The 26,065-nt window shown below is 45.3% G+C and overlaps 2 protein-coding genes across 6 annotated transcripts in view; one reads left to right on the top strand and one right to left on the bottom strand.

Moving 5' to 3' along the window:
* MGME1 (mitochondrial genome maintenance exonuclease 1) lies at positions 1-11,106 on the bottom strand. Of its 4 annotated transcripts, none has more exons than XM_045009920.1 (5): positions 10,955-11,106; positions 6,740-7,347; positions 3,412-3,634; positions 2,665-2,797; positions 1-1,346 (listed from the first exon to the last, which is right to left on the bottom strand). In XM_045009920.1, the coding sequence occupies exons 2-5, from the start codon at positions 7,278-7,280 to the stop codon at positions 1,185-1,187; spliced, it is 1,059 nt and encodes a 352-aa protein (XP_044865855.1). In that variant the 5' UTR covers positions 7,281-7,347; positions 10,955-11,106; the 3' UTR covers positions 1-1,184. The 4 variants fall into 4 exon arrangements, with proteins under 4 accessions (XP_044865855.1, XP_044865854.1, XP_044865857.1 ...); XM_045009919.1 differs by having other exon boundaries at positions 10,908-11,000; XM_045009922.1 differs by lacking the exon at positions 10,955-11,106 and adding an exon at positions 10,199-10,884.
* Positions 11,107-11,194: 88 nt separating this feature from the next.
* Positions 11,195-26,065, top strand: part of SNX5 (sorting nexin 5) — a 37,480-nt gene continuing 22,609 nt past the window's right edge. The window contains exon 1 of one of the 2 annotated variants that reach the window (XM_045009918.1): positions 11,195-11,299. In XM_045009918.1, coding sequence (XP_044865853.1) covers positions 11,282-11,299 — 18 coding nt within the window. In that variant the 5' untranslated portion in view covers positions 11,195-11,281. Of the gene's footprint in view, positions 11,300-11,385; positions 11,531-26,065 lie in introns of those variants that run through there. The other variant, XM_045009917.1, reaches the window with a different exon arrangement.

The raw sequence follows: 26,065 nt of genomic DNA, 5'->3' as shown, positions 1-26,065 counted from the left end.
TAAGAAACGCTCAGTGTTTATTCAACATTTACAACACTATCTTGTTACCGTCTCTTCTTACAACCTCGTTTTTATGAAATGAGTCTCAAATGCGACTGCTGTATTTTAGGACTAATTATGAATTGAAAAACGTGTTGTTTAGTCAACTTAACATACTCAACAGAAAGCAAGATACCTTTGTAGTCCGTGAAGGATATGGTTGCCGTTTTTACTTGTTTATTTAAGAACTGGCATCAGCGTTCAGTTCTTAAATTTCAAAATCACAACATAAGGCTTCTGAAAAATATACTGTCATCAATATACATCCCAAGGTTCTGATCCTGCAGTTAGTTCTGCATGGGTGGGCCTCCTTAATCTATGCAACACCCCAGTGAAATCAGTGGAGCTGTGTTGGCACAAGAGTCTTTGCATGGGACTTATTGCCCAACTGGGGCCTAAGGTACAAAGCCTCAGTGTCATTCTTACTTTGCTTTATGGGAGAGACCCAGCTTTGTACTAAGGCAGAGAAAGCTGCATGAGAGAGAGTCCACTCTTGGCTTAGGGGCTCTTACGGGTAGTCTTCAGCTATGCCAATGACATTTCTGCTCCTCTTCTGGGGGCCACTTCTGCTAAAGCAACCAATTTGTCTTAACATCCTGAGTGACTGCTTAATGCAGGTTTAGTTAGAATTCTTAGCACTTGCAGTTTTTCCGGCTTCAAAGGGACACTGTCAACATAAAAATCACATCTTGTAAACAGATGAGAGATTAACAAGAGCTGAAATGTTTAAAATCCAGTCTACTTGTCCCTACTTATGCTCTCTATTGTTTGCATTTCACTCAGCTCTGACAATGCAAGTTTTGCTTTCATTCAGAGTCAATTTCACTTTCTTGTTGTCAGTTCAGCAAGAGTGCGATACTTTAGTTACATAAACTTTTAACTGGATTTTTTTCTTTAATTGTGGGAACACTTCTATTGATTTCAGGTTTTATAAAAGCTTGCTGCAAAATGTAAATATCAGCCCAATTTAAGTTGGCCCATTAAATCCTCTTTGCACCTCTGTAAGGTAGGCAACTATTAGACCCAATTGGGACACTGAGGCAGAGATATTAAGTGATTTGTCCAAGGTCAAAGGGGGTCAGTATCGGAGACTAGATTAAAAGTCAGGACTTCCTGCTTTGTTTCTGTGCACAGACCACACCCCTCTAACTTGTCTCAATTGCATTATTGTTTTTTTCCTTCTCTGTGTATTCTTCAAGGCGCAGGAGCCATTTGTTCCAATACTGAGAGCACAGATCCGAGTCCATGAAATGTGGATGTGCAGGGGAGCCATCTTTATAAGAAACCACAATGAGGCCACAATTAACCTGCAATGAAAAGCATCACATCAGTAGTTCAATATCAATATGCAGGTTCAATTGACTATTCCAAAGATTAAATTGCATTTTCACCATGTAGATCAATGTAAAGATAAAATAAAAACCACTAACTTTACTAAGCAATGTTATTCGCAATAAAGCACTAGGAGCCCGGTTTCCCAAGGTATGGAGTGCCCACTGACTTGGAATTGTAGGTGTTCCGTAATCCTGCATATCAGGCCTTAAGGGTCTAATCCTGTGTTCTGGACATTGACAAAATTCCCATTGACTTTGAGTAGATTTTTGCCTGTACCAGTACAGATTCAGGCCCATGCCATTCAGCAAATCAGGCTGTAAGGAAATGGTTACTTCTGCATGTTCCACTACCTAACAGACTTGTCAAATAAAACAACATAAAAAGTTAACAGTGAAGAATAAAGTGATATCATTGGCCTGTTATCAGAGCCATTTTTTTTAAAAGGAACAGAACGATGTAGCTACTTCCTATATTTCTCCATGAAATGATCCTGCCATAGCATTATACATGTCCTTAACTGATCTGTTTCTTTCCATTCCTAGAAAATCCTCGACAGGGCCTTGGGTATCCTCTCATTTTCTCCTGCTTTAATCTTCCCTCTCCAAATCAGGAACTGCTTCCTTCAGGCCAAGCAGACCCTCTTTAGAGTCTATAAACACACATCCCTTCCTCAGCTGTTGAGTAATGGGCACCACTTCCCTTCACCGCTAAGGAACGGAGTAATGTTCCCGGGTGGTTTAAGGAGAGCATTTAACCACATCCATTCAATTGCCAGTTGACTAAGGCAATCAAGGCTGCTTGTTGCTAGCTCATTTCCTTGTCTGCCTGCTCTAGAGTTTGATTCCTCTCCTCCCCTTTGACATGCCACGCTCACGCAAAGCAGCATGGAGCTGGATGGTTCGTCTCCCCCGCTGTGCACTGCCCAGATGCTACGTTCTCACTGTAAACTGGCTTGCTGCATTAGGGTCTGACTTTCCATAGGGCCGTGCACCTGTAGCTCCCACTGAGTTCAGTTGGAGATTCGGAGCTCAGCACTTCTCAATAGCTGCGCCATTAGCTAAGGGCCTGCTGAGTGGAAAGTTCCTTGCGTACCCTGACGACATACTGCGGACCAAGGGAGGCAGCAGGAGCAGCAATGATGGAGGAATTAGCTTAGGCTGGGACAGGTACAAGCGTGTAAATGCTAGCTGCAGTTCTATATGGGATAGGGGGCACTAGAGGACGTGAGTGGGAAAAATGAAGTTGATGTGAGCACTCCTGCTTGTCTCAGCAGGCAGTAGGCCTACTGACCTGGAAGTCATAATTAGCATCATGGTTTATGGCTCCGGTATATGCTGCAACCTGTAGTGGGTTGTCAAATGTGTTCCGGAGATACGGCTTTGATTTCTCTGAAGTCTTCCAGTCAATCACACATAACTGGCCTCTGTCAAACCAAGCAAAAGGGGAGTATTTTAGTAAAACTTAGTGCTAATGACAAAACATGACATCGGACACGTAAGTCATTCACTTTACTCTATTTCTCCTGTTTCCTGCTGATGAGGTGTCACTTGTAATTATTACACTGCTGGTGCCAGCCTGAGTTATGAACTCCTTCTGCACAGGCTCGATCAGATCCAGGGACCAATAAGTACAAATACCAGTGGCAGTTCTAGATGACACCACTTTGGTTCACTTAGCCCTTTCGCGCTAACGTGACACTCCAGTGGCGTGCAGAGGTTACTCGCTAAAAGAGCAGCACTGCTGTTAGCAGGGCAATCTGTGATCTCCCCTGTTCTTCTCCTCCCATCCCTATTTCTCATCCTGAACCTGCCTGACCTCCCCTGTTCCATCCCTGCTGCTGTTGCTTTGATGCCTCTTCAGCTCCACAGTCTCTCTGGCTTCCTCTCCCAGTCCACTCAACCTCTCAGCTGCTACTTGATGTGTCCTACCATCTGAGCCACATAACATCAAATAGGCCAGATCTGGCCCACAAGCCAGCTGTTTGGTCACCAGTCATATAAAACACAGTGGGATATAATAGGAGAATCAGCATCTCACCGATACTCAGCCACACAATCTACAAGGCCTGAATAGTGAAGAGTCTCATGATGAACTGCACTTTCAAGAGCTTTTACTCCACTGATGTCTCTCAGGACATGCTGCACACTTGCTAAGTAGCCAGAGACAGTGGTATCTTTTTCCTGCTCCTTCAATGGAACCTCTTCAGACAAAAAGACAGATTCCAAAGCTGAATGGAATAGTTTTCCTTGAAGGAAGAGATCTATGAAAGATGACAGAAAAAAAGATCTTTAAAACCCCTTTCTGAATAAGCAATGCTCATATATGGGATAAATACATATTTTAAAGAATACTATAAAATCAGCTTAGCTTATCTAAAAATCAGACTCTAAAATCAGCCCCATTTTGGTGCCGAAACAGCTTCAAGGGTATAGGAAGGGGAAGGGAACAAATAATGGAATTATTTAAGGTATTAATCTAAATTAGCCTCTGTATTCATGAATTGTCCAGGAGCAATTTACGATGTGGTCAATTATTCTTTAGTCAAACATATTTGCCATACAGGGCCGGCTTTAGGAAGTGCGGGGCCCAATTCAAACAGTTTCGACGGGGCCCCAGCAGGGAAGAAAAAAACAACAATGAAAAATCAAAAAAACAAGTAAAAAACAAACACGTGGGGCTTGTACTCACCGGGCGGTGCTCCGAGTCTTCGGTGGCACTTCGACGGCGGGTCCTTCACTTGCTCCAGATCAGTGGTGGGTCCTTCAGTGCCGCCGAAGAAGTGCCACCGAAGACCCAGAACAAACGAAGGACCCACCGCCGAAGTGATGCCGAAGACACGGAGCGCCGCCAGGTGAGTAAAAATTAAAAAGGCGCCTCTAGCCAGAGAAGAGATTCTCACTGGGCGTGGTGCCCTCTTAGGCGCGGGGCCCGATTCGGGGGAATTGGCCTAAAGCCAGCCCTGCTTAGGAACCCTAACCCTAGGGCGGGGTGCCCTACCCATAGGAACCCTAAACATAGCTCCAAGTGCCCTACCCTTAGGAACCTTAACCCTAGGGAAGGGAAGCCCTACCCATAGGAACCCTAACCCTAGCTCCAAGTGCCCTACCATTAGGAACCCTAACCCTAGCTCCAAGTGCCCTACCCATAGGAACCCTAACCCTAGGGCAGGGCGCCCTACCCATAGGAACCCTAACCCTAGCTCCAAGTGCCCTACCCATAGGAATCCTAACCCTAGGGCGGGAAGCCCTACCCATAGGAACCCTAACCCTAGCTCCAAGTGCCCTACCATTAGGAACCCTAACCCTAGCTCCAAGTGCCCTACCCTCAGGAACCCTAACCCTAGGGCAGGGCGCCCTACCCATAGGAACCCTAACCCTAGCTCCAAGTGCCCTACCATTAGGAACCCTAACCCTAGCTCCAACTGCCCTACCGATAGGAACCCTAACCTAGGGCGGGAAGCCCTACCCATAGGAACCCTAACCCTAGCTCCAAGTGCCCTACCCATAGGAATCCTAACCCTAGGGTGGGAAGCCCTACCCATAGGAACCCTAACCCTAGCTCCAAGTGCCCTACCCATAGGAACCCTAATCCTAGAGCGGGAAGCCCTACCTATAGGAACCCTAACCCTAGGGCAGGGCGCCCTACCCATAGGAACCCTAACCCTAGCTCCAACTGCCCTACCCTTAGGAATCCTAACCCTAGGGCGGGAAGCCCTACCCATAAGAAGCCTAACCCTAGCTCCAAGTGCCCTACCATTAGGAACCCTAACCCTAGCTCCAACTGCCCTACCCTCAGGAACCCTAACCCTAGGGCAGGGCGCCCTACCCATAGGAACCCTAACCCTAGCTCCAAGTGCCCTACCATTAGGAACCCTAACCCTAGCTCCAACTGCCCTACCGATAGGAACCCTAACCTAGGGCGGGAAGCCCTACCCATAGGAACCCTAACCCTAGCTCCAAGTGCCCTACCGATAGGAACCCTAACCTAGGGCGGGAAGCCTTACCCATAGGAACCCTAACCCTAGCTCCAAGTGCCCTACCATTAGGAACCCTAACCCTAGGGCAGGGCGCCCTACCCATAGGAACCCTAACCTTAGCTCCAAGTGCCCTACGCTTAGGAACCCTAACCCTAGGTCGGGAAGCCCTACCCATAGGAACCCTCACTCTAGCTCCAAGTGCCCTACCCTTATGCCATACAATTTCTATGAATCAGTCTAGGCCTGTAGCATGCTTGTGAGCAGTTCATTGCATTTGATATCAAAGCTGTGATGGTTCATTTTAATTGGATGCACCTGTTACCTGACTGAACATAACTCTTAGGATAAGGTCTGAGTTAGGAATGATAGCTGCTTAAAATGTGCTGTTTCTGTAGAACATTCTTGCTAGTATGTTTGTTCATGAAAATATTCAAGAACACAGACGGGGTGTGAATACAGCAAATTCAGCTTTTCAGTTGAGCAAAAATTTATGTAAGAAGTGTCAAAGTATTAACCAAGCTCTAGGTATAACAAGAGCTAGCCAACATCGTCAAGACTGGGCGTTTCAGCAGGACTACAGTGCCTTAGCTCCACTGACCATGGGGAAATCAATTGACAGCCTTTATGAATTAAAGACTTCACATGCACTAGGACTTCACAGAAAAACTTGGAATTCACATATAAAGTTAAGGACTTCAGAATACCAAGCAAGCCGCGGTGGCTGCCCAAATGCTGGTTGGTTTGGAGCACACAGCAGGACCAAAGACACTTAGCTAAAGAGCCTCAGGCTGTTGAGACAGCCAGTGGTCTATAATCAGATACAGTAACTGGCCAGCAGGCTTTGAAGTTTGCATTCAAGGACCCAGACCTGGAGTGCAAATATCAAAGTCTCCAGAACTGTCATCTCCAATTATCTAAAAATTCTGGGTGTCCCATGACCCTCAGACAATTATTGTTACTGTGGTGTTATGTAGTGCAGTGAACCACTTTATTCCCAAACATGAAAAAACAAATCATTCTATCTGTAGAAGTGCTAGTCAAACTCCAGAAATCAGGTGGGAAGTATCGACCTGTTGCAGATTCTCGCAGGTACTACCAACATAATCGGGGTTGGAGCAAGGAACTCCTAAATTCTAATCCCACTTTACCACTAAGTACTATTAGGTTATTGGTTCAACCCCTGTGGTTCTTGTAGTCAATGGGAGTGTTCCTGAATAAGCAATCAGGGAAGGCCTCAAAATGTGGTCCATTAATACCAGGCATTCCTGTTAAGTGCTTTGGGATTCTGAAATGGACGCTGCTATATGGATATGCAAAGTGTGTGTCTTCTAGGGCCAGATCTGACAGCTATCTGCCCATTATTTTTAGGAGCATTTTGGTTAGACTTACTTTTGGTATATTCTGCAAACCCATCTTTTCCAAGTTCCAGAATCATCCGCTGCTTCCACCTCTTCAGGTAGAATGCCTGGTCCAAAGGCATGGTCTGCTGAAGAACACTCGTCACACTGGGCACCTTGTGCCTTTGTAAACCGATTTGCAGCAGGTGCTTTCGGTCACTGTTTGGAGGCAAAGTTCTTTTACTGGAGTTTATCAGAGGGACCCAATTTTTTGGAAATTTTGCTTCAACATCCTTAACTGGAGACTTAAACTTATTCACTGGTCCGTATATCAGATTATCTTCTTCAAACAATGTTTCCGGTGTCTGAGGGCTGGCTTTAGAAGATGTGACAGAACGGACCAAGTTCATGTATCTTTCTTGGTCAACTTGCTCATAACCATTTTCTTTTTTCTTCTTGCTACAAAGGTAGGAGGAGATACACAGGCGCACATATGGGACTTGATTTTTGCAAAAATGTTCTGTCAACAGCATTTTTAGTCTCCCAGATTTTCTGGTTAATAGCTCGATGGATTTCATTCCCAGAAGCAGCATTTATAGATGGTTAAACAGAGTTTTCTTTCTTCCGTTAGGAGCATTCATGACCTTCTATAATTTCCTACTGTAGAAAAAGAATTTCCATGATTTTGAAGAGTTACTGCACTTTAGTATCATCAAGCTATCATCTCACTTTACAAATTAAAGCTGCACAGTATTCATTAGTGCCTTTCATATCAACTGAACTCCAACCACTTTGAGTTAAACAACACAGTAATAGTGAGAAATAATAGCAGATGGAAAGATAAAATAAGAGGTATAGACAAGAGGAAAAAATGTTTTCAGATTTGAAATGTGGTGGAAAGATAAAAGAAGGCTGTTGCAAGTGGGAGAAGCTGTAGTGCAGAAGGCTCTTACAGTAGCAAAACTGTAGGATGGCACAGAGAAGATGGTACTGCACGCAGGGAGAAAGAGACAAGCTACATGGGCTAGACAAAAGCAAGTCCCTGGATCAGAATGAACTGCCTAGAGAGGGCAGATGAGCTCTTCGGGAATGGCGTGGATGTGTTTGTTCTCTGTACATGTGAGAAGGCAGCCAGCAGTATTATGTACAGCCTAGAATCTGGAGAGCTGAGACTTGGAGATGCCTAAGAGAAGGGAGATAAACTAAAAATATTTGCAATCTTCAAATACCAGTTTAAGCTCTTTTGGAAAATCTATATTTTAAATTAAAATGTTAGATTTTTTTTTCCAAACTGAGAATAAAACAAGTTCTCTTTTTAAGCAAAGACATTTTAGGATATTTCTTTAATAGAAGCTGCAGACCAAGACAATCTAGTTTATAGCCTGGCTCTGAAAAGTATGTTGTAGTTGCAATTTTTGGCTCTGAGCCTGAGTAGTTGCATTCAAACAAGTGTGTTTCCTAGTATGCTTAAAATTAAACATAGTCACAAGTCCTTGCAGTATTAGGGCCTAAGTTTTCTTCTATTGAAAACTATCTACTTAGCAATCAAAGTTACTTCATTCCATGTTTTGCAAATAAAACATGCAGGCAATATGTATTCTAAGCTAACAGGATTGCTTTGTTCTTGAAACACTTCAGTATTTTTCATTTCATTCACTGCATTTCTCAAACACTCCACGCACTGTTCAAACAGTAGGAGTACTAGGAAAAAAAAATACAAAGGTCTTGATCTTACAAGTTATTCTGGAAAGGGACATCCCTGCGCTCACACAAAGTCCCGATTAAGTCAATGGGGCTCACAGAACAACTTGCAAGATCTGTGCCCAAAAGCACTTATAGCTTAGTAGATGGAGCAGTCCTAGTGACAAAGGACCTTATGCAGTCCTAGTTAAGATGCTTCCCTTACTACCAATTCATCAAGGGAATTGCTAGTAATTTCAGGATTACATCATGGACTACAAAAGAGAAAGAGGGGAACTCCCTCCCAATACAAGCTGTTCCATCCCAGAATTGTTTGCACGTGTTTGTATAATGTAAGTTATGTAGTGGAAATGAAAAATAAATCATAACTTCCTGGTCAAAATAGTTATTGTCTTTTTTTTTTTTGGTTTAGAATAAAAACAAGGTACATTAAAAAGGAAACCTTTCCTACTAAGATATTTTGAATACCAAAATATACAGTTTCCCTATTATTACATTTGTATAGCAGAGAAGTCAGTATTCAAGCTTGAAGGGATGTCAAAATCTTGATTTACCTTTTAAAAAAAATAAATTAGGATTGTGTTGTGTCCTGTTACATTTGCCGTGTCCTCTTATATCTGTTTGCTCTTTTCCAGTGTGCAACAATGGGAAATTGACATGAATCTTGCTCTGAGCATCCTGACATTCAGACTCTTGTCAAGTTTAGTTTTCTGTCTGCACACAAGAATAGAGCAGGCAGGTGTATGTAGTAGGGAAGGGCAAATCAATCCATTCCAATCATTTTCTTACTAAGACAAGGTGTGTAACTATTGCCAAAATTAGATCATGAGTAGTAACGATTGGTTTTACGCAATGGGCTAAATTCTGCCCAGTTCAATCTCACTGAAATTAATTGCACAGGTTTTGAGTAAAATCTGAACAATATCAATTTTCATATTACTTCTCATTTTTACTTGGTGGCAGGCTGTTTTTTTGTTGTTGCCAGTTTTGCTCTTCCTACAATACGGGCTTTATCTCTTCTTTTTAGCAATACATTTATTCTTTCTGGTAGTGTAAAAAAATACTATACTTTGCATTAAGTACACATCAGTTTCTGTTCTTCTCAGACACAATTTTTAAGTCAGTCCACCTTTTGGCTTCTTGTGAACCTTATATTTCATGTTTGCTATAAATCACTGAACAGAAGCTTAACAAACAGAGAACTGATTAAAACGATCTGTTCTTGCCAATAGGCACTCTTCTTTAATCCTGTTGCCCACTCTTCATTTTTAATAGAATTATTTCCAGCCTCTGATTTAGGTCAGTTACCTGTCATAATTTGCTACTTGGTAGACAAAGAATAAGGAGTGATGTTTGTAAATTATGACAGAGGTATACATTCTAAAGACTGTCAAAATGTACTACCTTGTGTATGAAATGATGGGAAGTGGTGCGCGTAGCAAATTGATATCTAAAGGTCAGACTTTGTTACCAGGAGCAAGTTGTTTCAGGGAAGCACTGTCTCCCTACTCAGATTTTTATAATGAAACAATCTGTTCTCCCTTGCTCACACTACCAACCTTAGGGATTGTGGGGAAATTTGCAACCTACCTGCTAATATGCCCATTGCCCTCTAGTGGCTGACACACAGAAGAAAGTCTTCTGCCTAATAAAAACTAAAGGACATTCTTGAGTTTTTACGGAGAATACTAAGCTCTGTGCCCTGAATCACGTTTGTGTGTAAAGAACCCATGATCACTTACAAAGGAAAATTAAACTCTGCCTACACCCGCTGTACAGAGAGACAATGAAAAAAAAAATCTAGCCCTACCCCTTCAAATTTGGTGATGAATCCTGGTCCCGTGCCTCAGAGCTGACATATGCCAAGAAGACTGCTGCCCACTGGGTAGCAAATACAAGCCACTAATTTCACCTCAGGGGTAACTGCAATGAGCATTGCTCAACTTATTTATAACAATACTATCTATCTCTGATATTGTACTTCTCATCCATAGGGCTCAAAGCCCTTTATAAAGAACGTCAGTGACACGATCCCCTTTTCACAGATGGGGAAACTGAGGCACAAAAAGGCAAAGTTACTTGCCCAAGATCCCTGAGCAGTCCAGTGATCTTCTGAATCCCAGTCTGGTGCTCTAACCACTAGGCAACACGTGTGGCCAGCTTTCACTACATGGGGCTGAGAGTCCCCCTTCCTGGATGCTGACTTTAAACACAGCAAGTTAACATTTCTCCCCGGGGCTGTGTGTTGCAATGAGGCAGCCCGGCCTGGTGCCTACAGCCGCAAACGGGGACTCCGGAGAGCTCTGCCACCGGCCGGCGGGGTGGCCATGGCCACGTCACTTTCCCCGCTCCGTGCCTCAGTTTCCCCATCCCTACAATGGGGACGATGGCGCTGTCCCCTTTGCAGAGCGCCGGGAGGTCCAGGGCTGCAGAGCACTGGAGGCCTCCATCCCTGAGGAGAGCTCGGTCTCCACGCGGCTTGGGGCGGCTCCCCCAGCCGGCGAGCTCGTGGCCTTTACCCCGCTCCCCATCCGAGCGCCCTCCCTTCAGCCGTTAGTACCGTTACCTCCGCTCGTTCAGCGCCCGGCCCGCCGCTGCCTTCCCGCCAGAACGGCGCGCCGGCTCTCGGGATTTGTAGTTCTCTCCTCCCTTCCCTCAGCCTATAGGCAGTACAGCTCCTGGATTCCCCAGAACTACAACACCCACAATGCATTTCGCCTCCCCCTCGGCGCGGAGCTCGGCGGTTGAGATTTACGTCGACGGGAGGCCACGGTTGTGATAGGAGGGGCAGTGTGAACACGTGACGGAGACGGGCGTCTTCCGCTGCCCTCTGACCTAAGGGCAGGGTCACCAAGCGTACGTGCCCCGCCACGCTTTCCCGCCCGGATCCAAAATGGCCTCCCAAAGCCAGGCGAGTGCTCCCCCTTCTGGGAAAGGCTTTTGGATCTCTATGGTGGCCGCCCGCGTGCTGCCGGGAAGGTGGGGGAGGCGCTGAGGGGGCGGTGCCCGGCCCCGCTCGCGTGGGTCAGGTGGCCTGAGCCTATATGAGCCGCCGCGGGCGCTGAGGGAAGGGGGTGGCTGTGGGCACGGAGCGGCGGGCGTTATGGCTGCGCTGCCCGAGGAGGTGGAGGAGAAGAGGAAGGTACGAGGGGGGGGCTCGTGTTGCTGTGGGGCGCCCTGGGGGCTGAGACCCCCCAGGCCCCCGTTTGGGGCTGCGTCCCCCTTCCTGGGGGGGAATGTGACCCCCGACTCCCTCTCCCTTGGGGCTGCGTCCCCCTTCCTGGGGGGGGATGTGACCCCCCGACTCCCTCTCCCTTGGGGCTGCGTCCCCCTTCCTGGGGGGGGGATGTGACCCCCCCGACTCCCTCTCCCTTGGGGCTGCGTCCCCCTTCCTGGGGGGGGATGTGACCCCCCCGACTCCCTCTCCCTTGGGGCTGCTCCCCCCCACCCTTGGGCTGGATGGCAGAGCCTCATACTGGGGGGTTGGTTACTCTTCCCAGTGGGGCTGTGACCCCCCCCAACATCTGCCTTCCTTGCCAAGGGGCTGCTGGCTGAGCCAGCCCTGCTGGGGGCCGATTCCCCCCACCGGTGGGGCTGGCTGCCTTCCTGCCTGTCCTGGAGCCTCTTCCCCTTGGCTAGGCTCTGCCCGGGGTAGATCTGTTGTTTGCCTCCTCCTTGTGCTGTGCCCTTTGCCCTGTCCATGCCTTCACTCCCTGCTCTGCTGCTTTCCTCCTGTGCTGCTGACTGGCCCTGCTTTAAATTCCCCGTGTGAGTGTGTGTGGGTCTTGGCTGTACTGGTGCTGTAACTAACACACCATGGCCCCTCCCCAGGGCACAGTGATGAACTGACTCTAGCCACTTGAGACCTGTGGCGGCAGTACAGATCTGTTGCATCCGCAGTCAGCGCGTAAAGTGAAAATCGCGTGTAGTCAAAATAACATTGAGTGTAATGGTGGGTGGAACTGCCTGCACTACAGGTACAGTATTACAATGGTTGCTTTTCTCTTTTTTGTTTTTGCTGACTGCTTAAAGCTGAAATCGTACATGTTAAATGCACGTAAGATGCGACAGACCTGTACAGAATAACTGCCCTGGAACTGCTGAGTGATTTTGGTTTCTTTGAAAGCTGAAAACCAAAATGCCTTAAACAAAATGCTCCCTGTACTCTAGGATTTTGTATTTATACAGTAGGGAGGAACAGGCAACTTCAGCTTAATACCCACAGCTCCAGTGAAGTACCAAGGGAGGGCTTAAGGGCATGAAAACAGCATGACTTAAGCCAAATACCTGACCTGTGGGCAGGTTCTGGCCTCTCTAAGTATGTGGCTGACTTGGTCTATCTAGCCTTCATGGTTGCAAAGAAAGCTTTGATCACATTTGGAAAGTGTAACTGATGTGCTGTGACCTTCCTGAGTCTGCAGGCAGCTGAAGTAATGATGCAGAGGGGTGAATTTCTACCAGCCCCCATTAAACTCTTTGGGTTTGAACTCTAAAGCTTATGTCAGCACTGTTTAACTGCCGATCATTTTAACAGACTGAGGGATAGGGTGTTAGTGAAGCTTGCAAGGGGGTTGGGGAAAATGTGAGTTGCAGCAGGGAAGAAAACAGGGGAGAAAGGAGGTGATGCACAAACTTAGGGGAAAGAAAGAAAGGAGGCTGGAGAAGGAAGAGGGCAGAAACAGCAGTGGTCTTAAAAGGGAGCAAAATGTCATAATCTATATTGAATGTTTCATGGAAGTACTGAACAAATAACTGAACGTTCAGATAATGCATATAAACTGCTGGTGCTCAAACAAGATTGCTTCAGTCTCTGAACAAGACAGCTGATCTTCTTTCATGATCCAGAGTCATGCTATTACCTGTGAGACAGCCATGATTTCTAGATGAAACACAGGCTGCATGTCCTTAATCAGTTCATGTTGATAGTTTTTTCTTTTAATGGTTGTATCTTGATACCCTGAAGCAGTGAGCCCTAAGGGACTTGTCATGTTAGAGCTCTTGTGGGAGGACAGGACACTCACCATGATCCTGGATATGACTGGCATTAGCTTAGTGTGGTATCTGCTGGGACAGGCAGACTTCTAACAGTGTTGTGCCAATTCAAATTAACTTTAAAACAGAAATGTATAGTATTATACTTATCTGGCACACCCCACCATGACTCAGAGCCCACTTTACACTTTCTTTAGCTAATATCTTGGAAAAATGGTGTATGAATGTCCATTTGTAGCAGTAAATTGCCCTAGCATTGAACAAGCCCCTTGGCTGGCTGTACAAAATGTAAACTTTTGTGTGTTGTGGTGGCTTTTAATCTGAGCGTTTCCTGTGAAAATTGCCATGCTTGCTATATTTCTAGTGCACACTGGACAATGTAGCAGTCTTACCCTTAGATCAGACCACCATCACTAGTTTGGCAGTGTGGGGGAGATGAGAGGGGACAGTTATAAATGTCTGAAGCAGTGTCTCCTGTTGGAGTCATAGAAATTTTCCTCTGGAAGAGAGTGGCTTTTAAGGGGCTCCTTACATTTAAATACTCCAGTAAAAATGAGGAAAATTAAACCTGCACATTTTTGTAATACACTTCAAAGCAACCACGAAATCTCACTTGGCTTCCCTTGTTACTTTGGTTCTGAAATGCCACGTTCTGTTTAGAACATGTAGAGGAAAGCAAAAGTTAAATACCGTCTCAAGCTCGTTTTTAGTACACTGAGATTATCAGCATGGACAAAAAAGGTGCTTTCTTCATCTATTAGCTCAATGGAATTGTCTTAAAACGACTAGAAAGCCTTGTCTGCATCAGTGTTGACAAAGCCCCTTTCAGCTGTGTTGTGCGGAGGACAGAGTTCTTATTCCTGGCCCACAGGCCATAAACTTAAAATTACGATACCTCCCAGCTGTCAATCTGTGATGGAGTTTCCCCTGGGGTCTTTGAGAGACTTGCATGAAGATCAAGGGTAAACAGAACATGGTCTCACTGTAGTAACTAAACTTCTTTCGCTGCTGCTTACTTCAATATTTCATCTAGAAGTAGCATCATGTAGTCAGAAAACTGGCTCCCTTTTAGGACCACAGATGTTCCTACTCCCTCTGTCTTCCCTTGGTTTCTTTCTTTGAGGGGGGAGACCAAAAGGGAAAGCCACAATCTGTTGAAACCTGTAATTAAATGGTTATGCTGACATTAAAGTGGCATTAATATCCCAGTGCACTTAGTGGGAGGCAGCGTTTCAGTCACTGTTTTAAGCTGTTGGCAGGGTCAGGGAGGCAACTGTGCTGATAATGCTTGTGTAACCTTCTGATTGTGACTCAAGGATTAGGTAAGTACTTTAAACAAAAGCTTAGATTCTGCTTGTTCTTGAATGTCTTTGGGCCCTAAATATCGAGCAGGATGGGTGTCTGACCTCTGTTTCATAAGTTAAGTTTCTTGATGTGAATTGAGACTGTATTTACACTGTGATGGAAGGGGATGGGTGTGTGAGTAGGATAGATTGGAGGTGGGAAAGGACTGGGAGGAGTGGTGTGCTGGTCTAGCTTGGGGAAAGCATTAGGAGTTAAGTAAACTGATTTAAAAACAAACTCAAGTGGCAAGCTGCTTAAAGTTATTAAAATCCAGAAGATGTCTAGAGATGGCAAAGTGGTCCAGAGTTGGAGTAGGTGGTGTCCCTAGCAACTTAAAAGTCTGTCATCCAGAGGGGAAATCAAACCTGCCTCTTCCTTTAGACTCCTGGTTTCAAGGAGGCTGAGGATGGAGTGATCATTTGCCCAGGGTGATTAAGGCCAGGGCTACACTAAAATTTAAGTTGACTCAGTTCAGTTGCTAAAGGGTGTGAAAAATCCACACTCTTTGAGTGACATAGTTAAGCTAACCTAAACCCGTATATAGACAGAATTTGGGTGACAGAAGAATTCTTCCAGCAGCCTACCTCTCTGCTCTCAAGGAGGTGGATTAACTACAGCGATAGGAGATCCACTGCTGTAGTTCATGTTGATGCTGAAGTGTTACAGCTGCAATGATTTAAGTGTAGATCTAGCTTACGACATGGTTTCTGGAAAGCCTCCCATCAACTGCTGCAGAACCTTGGCTTTCTTTAAGAGTTTAACTTTTACGGTTGCAAAAGAACATCCTAAATAAACCAGTGCTGTGCATCTATCAGTTAGCTGCTGCAGACTGTAAACTGGTCAGCTTTGTCTTTGCTGCTACCTAGCTGTGAAAACTGACAGTTGGATCAGTCTTGGTCTGCTGCTTGAAAAAGCTTGGCACAACAGCCTAGACAGGTAGTGGAGTTATTTACTGGGGAAGAAGATCCCAAGACAGATGTGGATGAGGAGTAAGGTACTGGAGATACTCCCTGCAACAGCTAGAAAGCTGAGGGAGTGGTAGAGTAGTGGACAGCACTGCCAACCTTCATAGCAGTCAGGAAGATCTGGAAGGGGGTGGGGATTGGGGAATGGGAGAAAAGTGTGTTCCTTTCCCCAGGAGTTGGGGTGGCAAGAGGCTGATATACCAATCCCCAGGCAGGGTTCAGGTGCAACATGCTGGTAAGAATTCTCACTCTACCTTTTTCCAGTAGCTGAGAGAAAATTGGCTTTTTCCAGACAGTGCCTGCTCCCACCCAACTTTGCATTGGCTCTGTGGTATCACGTGGCTAACAATTTCCAAGACCCATGTGAGGCTGGATCTCTGGGATAGGCATACATTTGCCCACTCTCACAGCACACCTTTCAGAGCAGAAAAGTAGAAAACACATGGAAAGGAGGAGGGGTACGTGTGGGGAAAGGAGTAGAATAAAGAGAACAGGAAATGGAATGCAAAGGACAGCATGATCTATTAGAGGAAGGAAAAGTGGTGTGAAGCCAGGAAAGGAAAAGATACAGAACTTTAAAAGTAACTATTCAGTCAACTCACTTACTTGACAGACTTCACCAGTACTTAGACTTATCTGATAAATACTGTCCTATAGTGCTCAAACGGCCTTATAGCTGGGCAGATGTTAGAACAGGAATATATTGAGCAAATACCAGTGAAACTGATTGAACAGCAGAATAGAATCAGTCCTAACAGTATGTTGCACTTCTAAATAAGCCCTAAATAGAAGGCAAGGCATGCTGCACGACCAGACAGTTACTGTATTGCTTAAACCAGGGATTTTCAGCCACTTTCTTTCTGAGGTCCCCCCAACATGCTATTAATCTCCATGCAGCACCTGTGACACAACTTTTTCTGCATATAAAAGCCGGGGTTGGTGTTAGAAGGTAGCAATTGCCCGAGGCCCCATGCCACAGGTGGCTCAGCAAAGCTGAGTTGCTGAGGTTTTAGCTTCCATTAGATCTGGTGGGGCTTGGGGCTTGGGGCTTCAGCTTTCTGCTATGGACCCCAGTGAGTCTGTCAGCCCTGCTTGGCAGGCCCCTGAAACCTGCTTGCAGCCTCGCAGGGGGCCCCAGACCCCTAGTTGAGAACTGCTGGCTTAAATTACAGGGGATAGTACTTGAGCAGTAGTGTGGTGGTGTAGGTGTGATGGTCCTAGGTATTAGCAGGCTTAGTCCTTGGGCAAGTTGCTTTTTGGGTACGCTTTAATGCCCTAGGTGCTCTTAGGTGAAGAAGTTAACCTTTGAGGACAAGTGGATTGACTCCCGTTCCCTGATGCCCTGGGTTGATACTAGTGGAGGATGTGAGTGGCAAGTATCAGAGGGAAAGTGACTGGGTGCTCAGATAGTTCTCCTAGCAGAGCTATCGCTGTACTAACAGTCCAAGAATAGTGCTGCTCCTGGAGACACAAAAGTTGCTTCCTTCTCCTGGTGACGGCTGCTGCTGCTAGGACTCTTCTGGGGGAAATGAATTTTCTTAAATTCTGCTCCACCTGTAGAGAGCACTGCTGGTAGATGAGGCTACTGAGACCTGTTGCTGAGAGGAAGGGTGGGCAGGTAAGCCCTATTCAGCAGCTTTCTCCTTGCTTGGTGCTGGCTGCATCACATTTTCATGTGCAATGGAAGGGAGCTTTGTAGTACGGACCAGGTGTTATGAGGCCCAAACCCTAGGACCTGAGTTTGACTGTAGTAATGCTTGAGTTGGTTCTGCCTGAAGAAGCTGGCTGTCATAGTTGATTGGGCAGTTCCTGACCCATTCTCTGAGCTGGAGAACTGCACCACTGAAACACAAATGGATCCAAATGATGACCATGCATCATCTATGCACAGCATCTCTGCAAACATCTGCAGGGTTTAGGGATTATTGCACCTATTGCACAACTCCTAGCATAGCTGGAGCAGATCCATAACCTCTCTGGCAGGGTTCTGCAAACTTTCAGAAGTGCTGTGCCGAGTCTTCATTTATTCACGCTAATTTAAGGTTTCGCATGCCAGTAATACATTTTAACACTTTTAGAAGGTCTTTCTATATGTCTTTAATATATAACTAAACTATTGTATGTAAAATAAATAAGGTTTTAAAAATATTTAGAAGCCTCATTTAAAATTAAATTAAAATGCAGAGCCCCCTGGACTGGTGGCCAGGACCCAGGCGGTGTGAGTGCCACTGAAAATCAGCTCGTGTGCTGCCTTTGGCACACGTGCCATAGGTTGCCTGCCCCTGCTCTATGGTATGTCTGGTTGGACATTTACAGTAGTCAAGACTTATTGCTTAGTGATTCTGTCCTGCATGCAGATCTGCCCATGCACTGTAAGACAGAGATTACATGCTGCTATACTCTCAACCGTCAGTGCTGATGACAGGACGGAGAGTCTCAAACCTCCACCCGAGCTGCTGTGAAATGAGACAGGGGCCTGTTCTGTTGCTGTTAAATCAATTCTATACATTGAAGGGCTGAGAGTTTTACTTAATCTCAGGTTGGATTTGATTTAAATCAAATTGATTTAAATCACTAGTCAGGAAGACTCAATTTAATCATTTTCTACATAGAAGTGCATTCTGTTGGTTGTTATAACCTCAATACATACTCTTCACAAATCAGAGGTAGATGTAGGTTTCATTTTTAGAAGGTACACATTATACATTTTTTAAACAGTGATTTTATTTTGAGAACTCCAGATTAGTTTTACAGCTATATCAGAAAATGATTGTTTGGTTATTTCATTTACCAAAGGAAATTGAAGCAGATATTTATGAAGTCATTGGGAGGTGAACTATCTCCAATTCAACATGCTAATCATTAATATTTGGAGGATTTTCTTGCCATGCTATATTAGGAGGAGAACATCACCAGACAGACATTTAAATTGTTTTATTTGACTAAAAACATGATGTATTCTGTTTTTTTCTTTAGCAGCAAACATAATATTTTAACAAAACAAGCATATGTCCCTCCCTTCTCACATTTATCTTCAGACTGCTCCTTGTCCAGATTTATTTTGCCCCAACAATCTTTTATTAATTGGGCTTTTTGAAACTTTTCGCTTTTAGAGAGAGGAAAGGGATTGACTCTGTGTACACAAATTTGCAGAGGGACAATAGAGTTGAGGTCTGTTTGTTTCTCACCTCTGCATATTTATTGAAAAACATTTGTGCTGTTAACAAGCATGTTACCTCTGGAGACACAAATCCACAGTCTGAGAACTGCAAAACTAAGCATCTCTGATGGTATCTTTCAGACTGAGCACTGAGTCCCATTGGGTAGATAGAAAGATTAACCTGAATAGTCTATACAGAAGCCTGTGGAACCCCATAAAATTGGGTCTCTAATCCATGAACTATTGGAACTCATTTACAAAACTTTTATTAAACATTACATGAATATATTGTCTCATACTATAGAATTTATAATACCTCTTCCATGATGCATCTTTAAGCTATAATGTATCTTAATTAAAACTATCTTTAGAGGTTTTTTCCTCGAGGGTTTATCAAAAAATCAAATTTAAATTAACCCCCCCTTTTAAAAAAAATAAAAATAAAAATGCTTTTTATTCACTGTGCTTAATCTCACTGGCTGGGAGCATTAGTATAGGTTGGCTGCCAGCATTCTGCCATGTCGTTCAACCTGAACCACTGGTAGCCCATCGCTAACCCTACTTCCACTGGTGCTAGCACCAGTGGAATTACAATAGTGGGATATTGTCAGAACTACGCAGGCACAGCCCTTCTGACTTCTCTTGGAGAACAATCTGGATCAGTAGTAACACTGATGGGAGTTTGTCCTTCAGTCCAGTCACCTCAGTCAGCTGCTTAACAAATAAGGCTAAAATAGTAACACTAAACGGGGCAATGTCGTCTTGCTCTCGGGATATGTCTACACAGGGATAAAAACCCCATGGCTGGCCCAGGTCAGCTAACTCAGGCTCACAGGGCTCTGGCTCCAGGGCTGAAACATTGCTGTGTGGACATGTGGGCTCAGGCCTGAGCTGGAGCCTGAGCTCTGGGACCCTGCAAGGGTGGAAGGTCCCGAGCTTTTGAGTCCCCAGACCAAGCCTGACAGTCTACACAGCAATTTTTGGCCCCATGAGCCAGAGTCAGCTGATGTGGGCCAGCCATGGCTGTGCTGTGGGTCTTTTATCCCTGTGTAGACCAATGGTTCTCAAACTTTTGTACTGGTGACCCCTTTCACATAGCAAGCCTCTGAGTGTGACCTCCCCCTTATCAATTAAAAATACTCCTTTAAATCTATTTAACACCATTATAAATGCTGGAGGCAAAGCGGGGTTGGGGTGGAGGCCGACTCCTTGCAACCCCCCGCATGTAATAACTGTGACCCCCTCCCTCCCCAAGGGGTCCCAACCTCCAGTTTGAGAACTCCTGGTGTAGACATACCCTCAGTTTCTTTGCTTAAAGTACAGATTAATGTAATTGCAACTCTAAGCTTCCCCAGTTAAAATCTGTAATGGGAAATGCAGTTATTCAGGTATTAATAGCAACACTAACATGCATTGCACATATGTAGTGCATGGTCCTGTTTTTCTGGTTAAATGCCTCACTGAATAGACTGCTTATAAAACATATTAAAATTTCAGGACTGATGTGGCAAAGCTAATGTTGCTTTTGGAACTAACTTTTGCGTGTCCTGACTTTATTCCGGTTGCACAACTATTTACAATATTGCATAACCTTCTGTTTCTTTGTACTGTATAGACTCTAATAAATGAAGGTTTGAGTACATCTTCTAGTAAAACTAAAAGGAAATCAGGAACTGGATGCATAGTGTTTGAAGCATGCAGCATAGCTTTACTTTTGAATTATTTATATTAGTATCTTCAGGTCACTTAATGTTTCAGATTACTGCTAGTGATGTCCATCTAGAATATTTCAAAGTATGTTTTCCTGACTAGATGCAGGAAAAACCTCATCTAAAGAACACAGGGATCAGAAATTAAATGGAACTGAGATCTTTTTTCTCTCTATTTAAGATCTCTAGAACATAGTGCTATAGTGTGTCCAATAGAAATACAACCAAGCTTGCTTGTAACATTTCTTCCATATTTGTTTCTTGGCTACAATCTCTAAGATCTAGCAGCTGGCATACATTTCATTGAAATTAGGTGATCTTGCTTTGCATGAAAAGAGGGGTGGCTTTAAAGATAACTAGTTAAAAGCAAAGCCACTTCATAAAATGAGATGCATCCTGTTTACACTTTTAGTAGCAATTGGCTCTTGTTCCAGTGGCCTAGCTAATAACTAAATTTCCTAATCAGGAGCTCTTGCACATACTTCTCATCAATTTTAAGCATGGGCTGTATATTCTTCCTGCTAGTGTCCACATGCTGTATCCAAGTTCTGCAAAGCAAGTTTACTGATGTGGTTATTTGAAACTTTAAATAATGGCTTGGAACTCTAAACAATGGGATCATTTATTATTGCAATAACTTAAACTGTAACATCTAATTGTTTGGCATCCTTAATGTTGGGAAAATAGACAGTGTTACAAATATGTAGTACTGTATAAAATCAATAACAGAATTCAGGGACTTGCACAATAGTTATACTACGTGGGTTGCTGAAAGCACTTGACTTTGTCATGTGGTGCTTAAAGACAGAATTTGCAGCTATGGTAGGCAAATGCATTTGACTTTGGGAGTCTCACTTGCCCTTGATGGTACCAGTTGACTTTTGTCTGGAAACCAAGTTTAAAAAAAAGAGTATAAGCTGGAGTCAGAGTTGAGGGAACGTATTACTACTTCTGGGTAAACTTATGAACACTCTGTACTGAAACAATCACTAAATCCAGGATTCAGTTCAAAATACCCAAACACTTGAAAGCTTAAAAATACTCAAGGCATCTAAATACTCAAGGCATAATCAAGGCATCTAAGCAACCTTAACTCTGCCCCTCTTGCTAGAGTGCACTCTGCAGGGTGACAGGTGGCATCTGCCGCTCCCTCTACTGGATTGCAGCATGCCGGAGCTGAGGAAACACAAGCACCAGTAGCAAAGGGAGGTGAGCATGGGCAACTAGTCAGCCACCTCAGGCAACTTTTCCTGCCAAGCTGTCCCCAGCACCTTCCTCCACCCACTCAGCTGCCTAAAGTGCCACTGCATGAGTGAAGAAGTAATATCTTCCAGCTGTCTCTCCCAGCCTCCCTAGAGAGGGTCACTGGATGGAGGAAGCCCTCCCACCATCTGTTTCTGGGTAGTGGGTGCGGGAGAGGTTCCTTTCTCTTCTCCACACCTGCTTCCATAGTTTATTGCTGGAGGGCAGAAATGATGAGGTCCTGTCTGAGAGCCCTCTCATGGAACAGCCCCACACACAACAGATTCACTAACCCTGGGGGTCTAGGCGCTCTGGGAAGGTGAGAGAGACTGTTCCCCTTGAATGCCTCTCATCTAAGAGCACAGTCCAGTGGTCAGGGCGCTCGTCTGCGACACAGGAGATCTGGGTTCATTTCTTGCTTTGCCACAGACTTTTTTGACTATCAGTAAGTCACTTAGGGCTAGATTCACAAAAGGACTTGTGCACCAAACTGCCAATTCAGGCCTCGAAATCCTAGAATTCAGCCCCACTGGGATTCACAAAACTCCCACTGAGCTGTCACTGAGCCAAGTAGGTGCCTCAACTTCCTCTGCGCTTAAATGTTTACAGTAAAAGTTCCCAGTCTGCCTGTTTCTGCCTCTGTGGATGCACACTGCGGCCTCACACCAGGCATCTGGACACCTAAGCCCCACAGTGAGGCACAAATCGGGGAAAGATGGGTGTTCTCTACCTAACTTGCCTGCAGGGCCTGATCTGGTCCATGGGCTCAGAGGTGGCTTACTGAATTGGGCCCCTATAGGTGAGGTTACACAATGGGTGAGGGAGGAGGAGGATTAGGGCCTGAGAACTTCTAACCCAGTGGTCAGGGTCTTCACCTGGTATGTGGAGACCACTGATTCAAGTCGCCCTTCCACCTGAGGAAGAGGAGAAATTTGAACAGGGATCTGCCACCACTCAGATGAGAACCTGAGTCGCTTGGTTTGGTATGTTCTAGTGTGGAGCTTCCCGAGTCACCCATGGTGAAACCGCTTCAAGGGGAGAAAGTGATTAAAAGCAGCCATTGGAGCAGAGGGACTGGATCCTGGGGCTTGGGGCTCCCACCTCCCAGGAATGGGCTCTAACCACTAGGTACAGAGTTATTCTCATGCTTGGGTGTCTCTCTGGTCCAATGATTGTTTCATTATTTATCCACAAGAATAGCTTCAACAGGAGAGACTGAGGGATCTCCACATCAGACTATCTCCTAGCCTACTGCTTGGAGCATTCATCTGAAAGGTGACAAATCCCCCCTCTCCCTCCTGAGGGAGAAGATGGGGGTGGGGTGGCTCTGTTTTTTTTGCCACCCCAAGCATGGCAGGCAGCCTTTGGCAGACCTCCCGCAGAAACTCTGCCAGTCCCACACCTTCAGCATACCCACCGCTGAATCACTGCGGGACCAGTGAACCTCACGCAGAAACGCCATGGAAGGCAGCCTGACTACCACCCTCACCGTGACTGGCAGGCCACCCCTCATGTTCTTGCCGCCTCAGGCACGCACTTGCTGTGCTAGTTCCTGGAGCCGCCCCTGGGGGCAGACTTGAACTGGTGGTGTCTCTGCTCCAGGTGAGTACCCCACTCACTGGGCTAGAGGTTGATGAGGGAGGCCTTCTCTGCTCTTCCTTCTCCTCCCACCAAACTTCTTGCAAAAATCGTACAGCTGCATAACACCAGGAAAGGAGTGGCAGCTGAGAAGTCCAAGCAGCAGGAGGGGTCTCTTTGCAGCCTCGATTTAGGTGCTGAACTCTGAGAGGGGAGGCTGGCTGGGGGGCTTGGGATATCCCAGGGAAAGGGGTGAGTCCTATTGGTTAGTTTAGACAGCAAGTCACCGAGCATGCTGGCTTTTGTGAACCCCATTCTGAAGTGCCTGTCTCTCCCCATCCATTGTGAAGGGGTCCTAGGCACCGAACTCGGGCTTTGTGAGTCTCAACAATTTTTCTAAGCACCTAAAAGTGAAGCGTGGCAATTCTCAGCATCACCAAGCCTGTTTCTCTGTGAATCTAGCCCTTCGTTTGCTTGTGCCTCAGGTCTCCACATGTGACGTGGGGATAACAGCGCTGCTTAACTCGGCGGTGTGTTGAGGAGCAATGCTTTAAAGATTGTGATGTGCTCAGATACTGTGGTAATGGTGGGGCATATAAAATAGACTGCCTAGTTTCAACCCTCGCTCCCTCTTCTCTGATTTCTAGTCTTCTGTTGCCCAGAATTAGAGTGCCAACTAATGGGACCCTTCCCAGGATAATGAAACTGGTTTATCCGGTGGTTCTCCACCAGGGGTAGGTGTGCTCCTGGGGATAGGCAGCGGTCTGCCAGGGGGTACATCAACTCATCTAGATATTTGCCTAGTTTTACAAGAGGCTACAGAGACAGCACTAGCGAAGCCCGTACAAACTAAGATTTCATACAGACAATGACTTGTTTATACTGCTGTATGGACTAAACACTGAAATGTAAGTACCATATTTATATTTTAATTGGTTTATTTTATAATGCAGTATAAATGAGGGAGAGAAAGCAATTTTTCATAGTGGCTGTGACTTTTGTATTAAGACTACTTGTTAAAAATTAGACATAAGTGTGAAATTTGGGGTACACAAGACACATGAGACTCCTGAAAGGGGTATAGTAGTTTGGAAAGGTAGATCAGTTGCTCTCAAGTGTGATCCCGTCCTCTTCTCTGTGCTCCAATCCATAAGGATGAAGGTTTCTGGGAAACTGCCTGTGCTGATGGACACTGAGTGTCCTCAAAGCCTCCCACCACTGGGAGCTTGTGGGCTGAAAGACAGTGGGATGTCCAAGATGAACATCCCTCGGTTTAGTTCCAAAGTTACCCACATACATGACAAACGTGCTACTTCCTACTCTTTAGCTGACTGTCAGAAATACAGACTTACGGAACTGAGGTTGAGTCATTGTACTAAAGGAAGGAATCCCACAGCATTTTATTGGTATTGCAGTAGGGACCAGGAAGAGCACCCCATGATCGACCAAGGCCCAGCTGTGCTAGGCCCTGAACAAACACAAGATTTAAAATTTCCTGGATTTATTTTTTTCCCCTATTCTGGGTTTTTCACACACCATGATTCACATGTGGGCCTTGGCTGCTTGCGAGGTCTGATATTGGGGGAAGGGGATGGGGAGATACTAGTTGCTGCTTGACCAAAACAAATCTTTTATCAGATTTATGGGGATCACAATACCCCATTTTTACAAATACATTGATTACTCCAATCACAGGTTGGGCGGGAAGGAAGAGAAGGCGGCTTTGAATGGAAGTTCAGACTTGGGCTCAGCAGTTGCATAGCAACTGACTCCTTGGTTAAGACTAATATAAAGTTAAAGGCTCCCCATTCTGCATTGTTAGCTGGGGCTTTACGGGCAAAGAGGGCCATCTTAATTCGACTTCTGCTCAAATCACATGTTTGAATTCTTTTACTTTGGAAGGAAAAATCTGTTCCACCAAGACTGGTGGGGTGGTAGCTTTTCAGGCATAAGCTGCACAAAAGGGATATGACATGCTAGTTATGCAACGGGTTGCTTCTACAGGAAGGAACTCCACAGGATTTGATTGTGGTACAGAGATTGAGCGTGCAGCCCCATGCTGATTAAAAAGCCCCATGGTGTCTTCACATCCCTTTTTTTTCCCCCCTTCTTCTTTTGAAGGAGAAAATAACTAGCTGTTTCTAGAACCCAAGAGTAAAACAACCTTCATACTAATCCCCCTTCCCCTCCCCCGTGGCTGAATCAGTCTCCTGTTGCTAGCTGAAATGAAGCGGAGTACTGAACAAGGTAGGTCTGCAAATGTTTTCACATGCAGATCTTTGTCCAGCCACTTCCCCTCCATAGCCTTGGCTGTATTAGGAAAATGCATGTAAGCCTTTCAGTGCCCGTTCAGCTACAATGGTGTGACCAGCAGTAGAAACTGTAGTGTAGACATTAGTACTTCTGCAGCTGACTGTGCCAGCTCAGGGGGAGAGGAGAACCTACAAAAGTCCAGTGCGGACATATCTTTAAGTTGCCAGTGGCACTGCTAGCATGTCTGGTTCAGAGATCAAGGCATGTGGGTCATTAGCACAGGATTGCATACACCTGGAATGTGTCCCTGCCTAGTGGAATGAGCAGCTGTAGATAACCTCTGTTAGCTTTATAGAAAGGAGAAAAAAGTCTGTCTTCACAGTCTAAATACTATAGAGAAACTTGTTACTTAAGTTAAACTAGCTTAACTAGCT

This window comes from Mauremys mutica, chromosome 3 (assembly GCF_020497125.1).
Source record: "Mauremys mutica isolate MM-2020 ecotype Southern chromosome 3, ASM2049712v1, whole genome shotgun sequence".
In the NCBI taxonomy this organism is placed as follows: domain Eukaryota; kingdom Metazoa; phylum Chordata; order Testudines; family Geoemydidae; genus Mauremys; species Mauremys mutica.
This window is presented reverse-complemented; position numbering and strand designations above follow the sequence as displayed.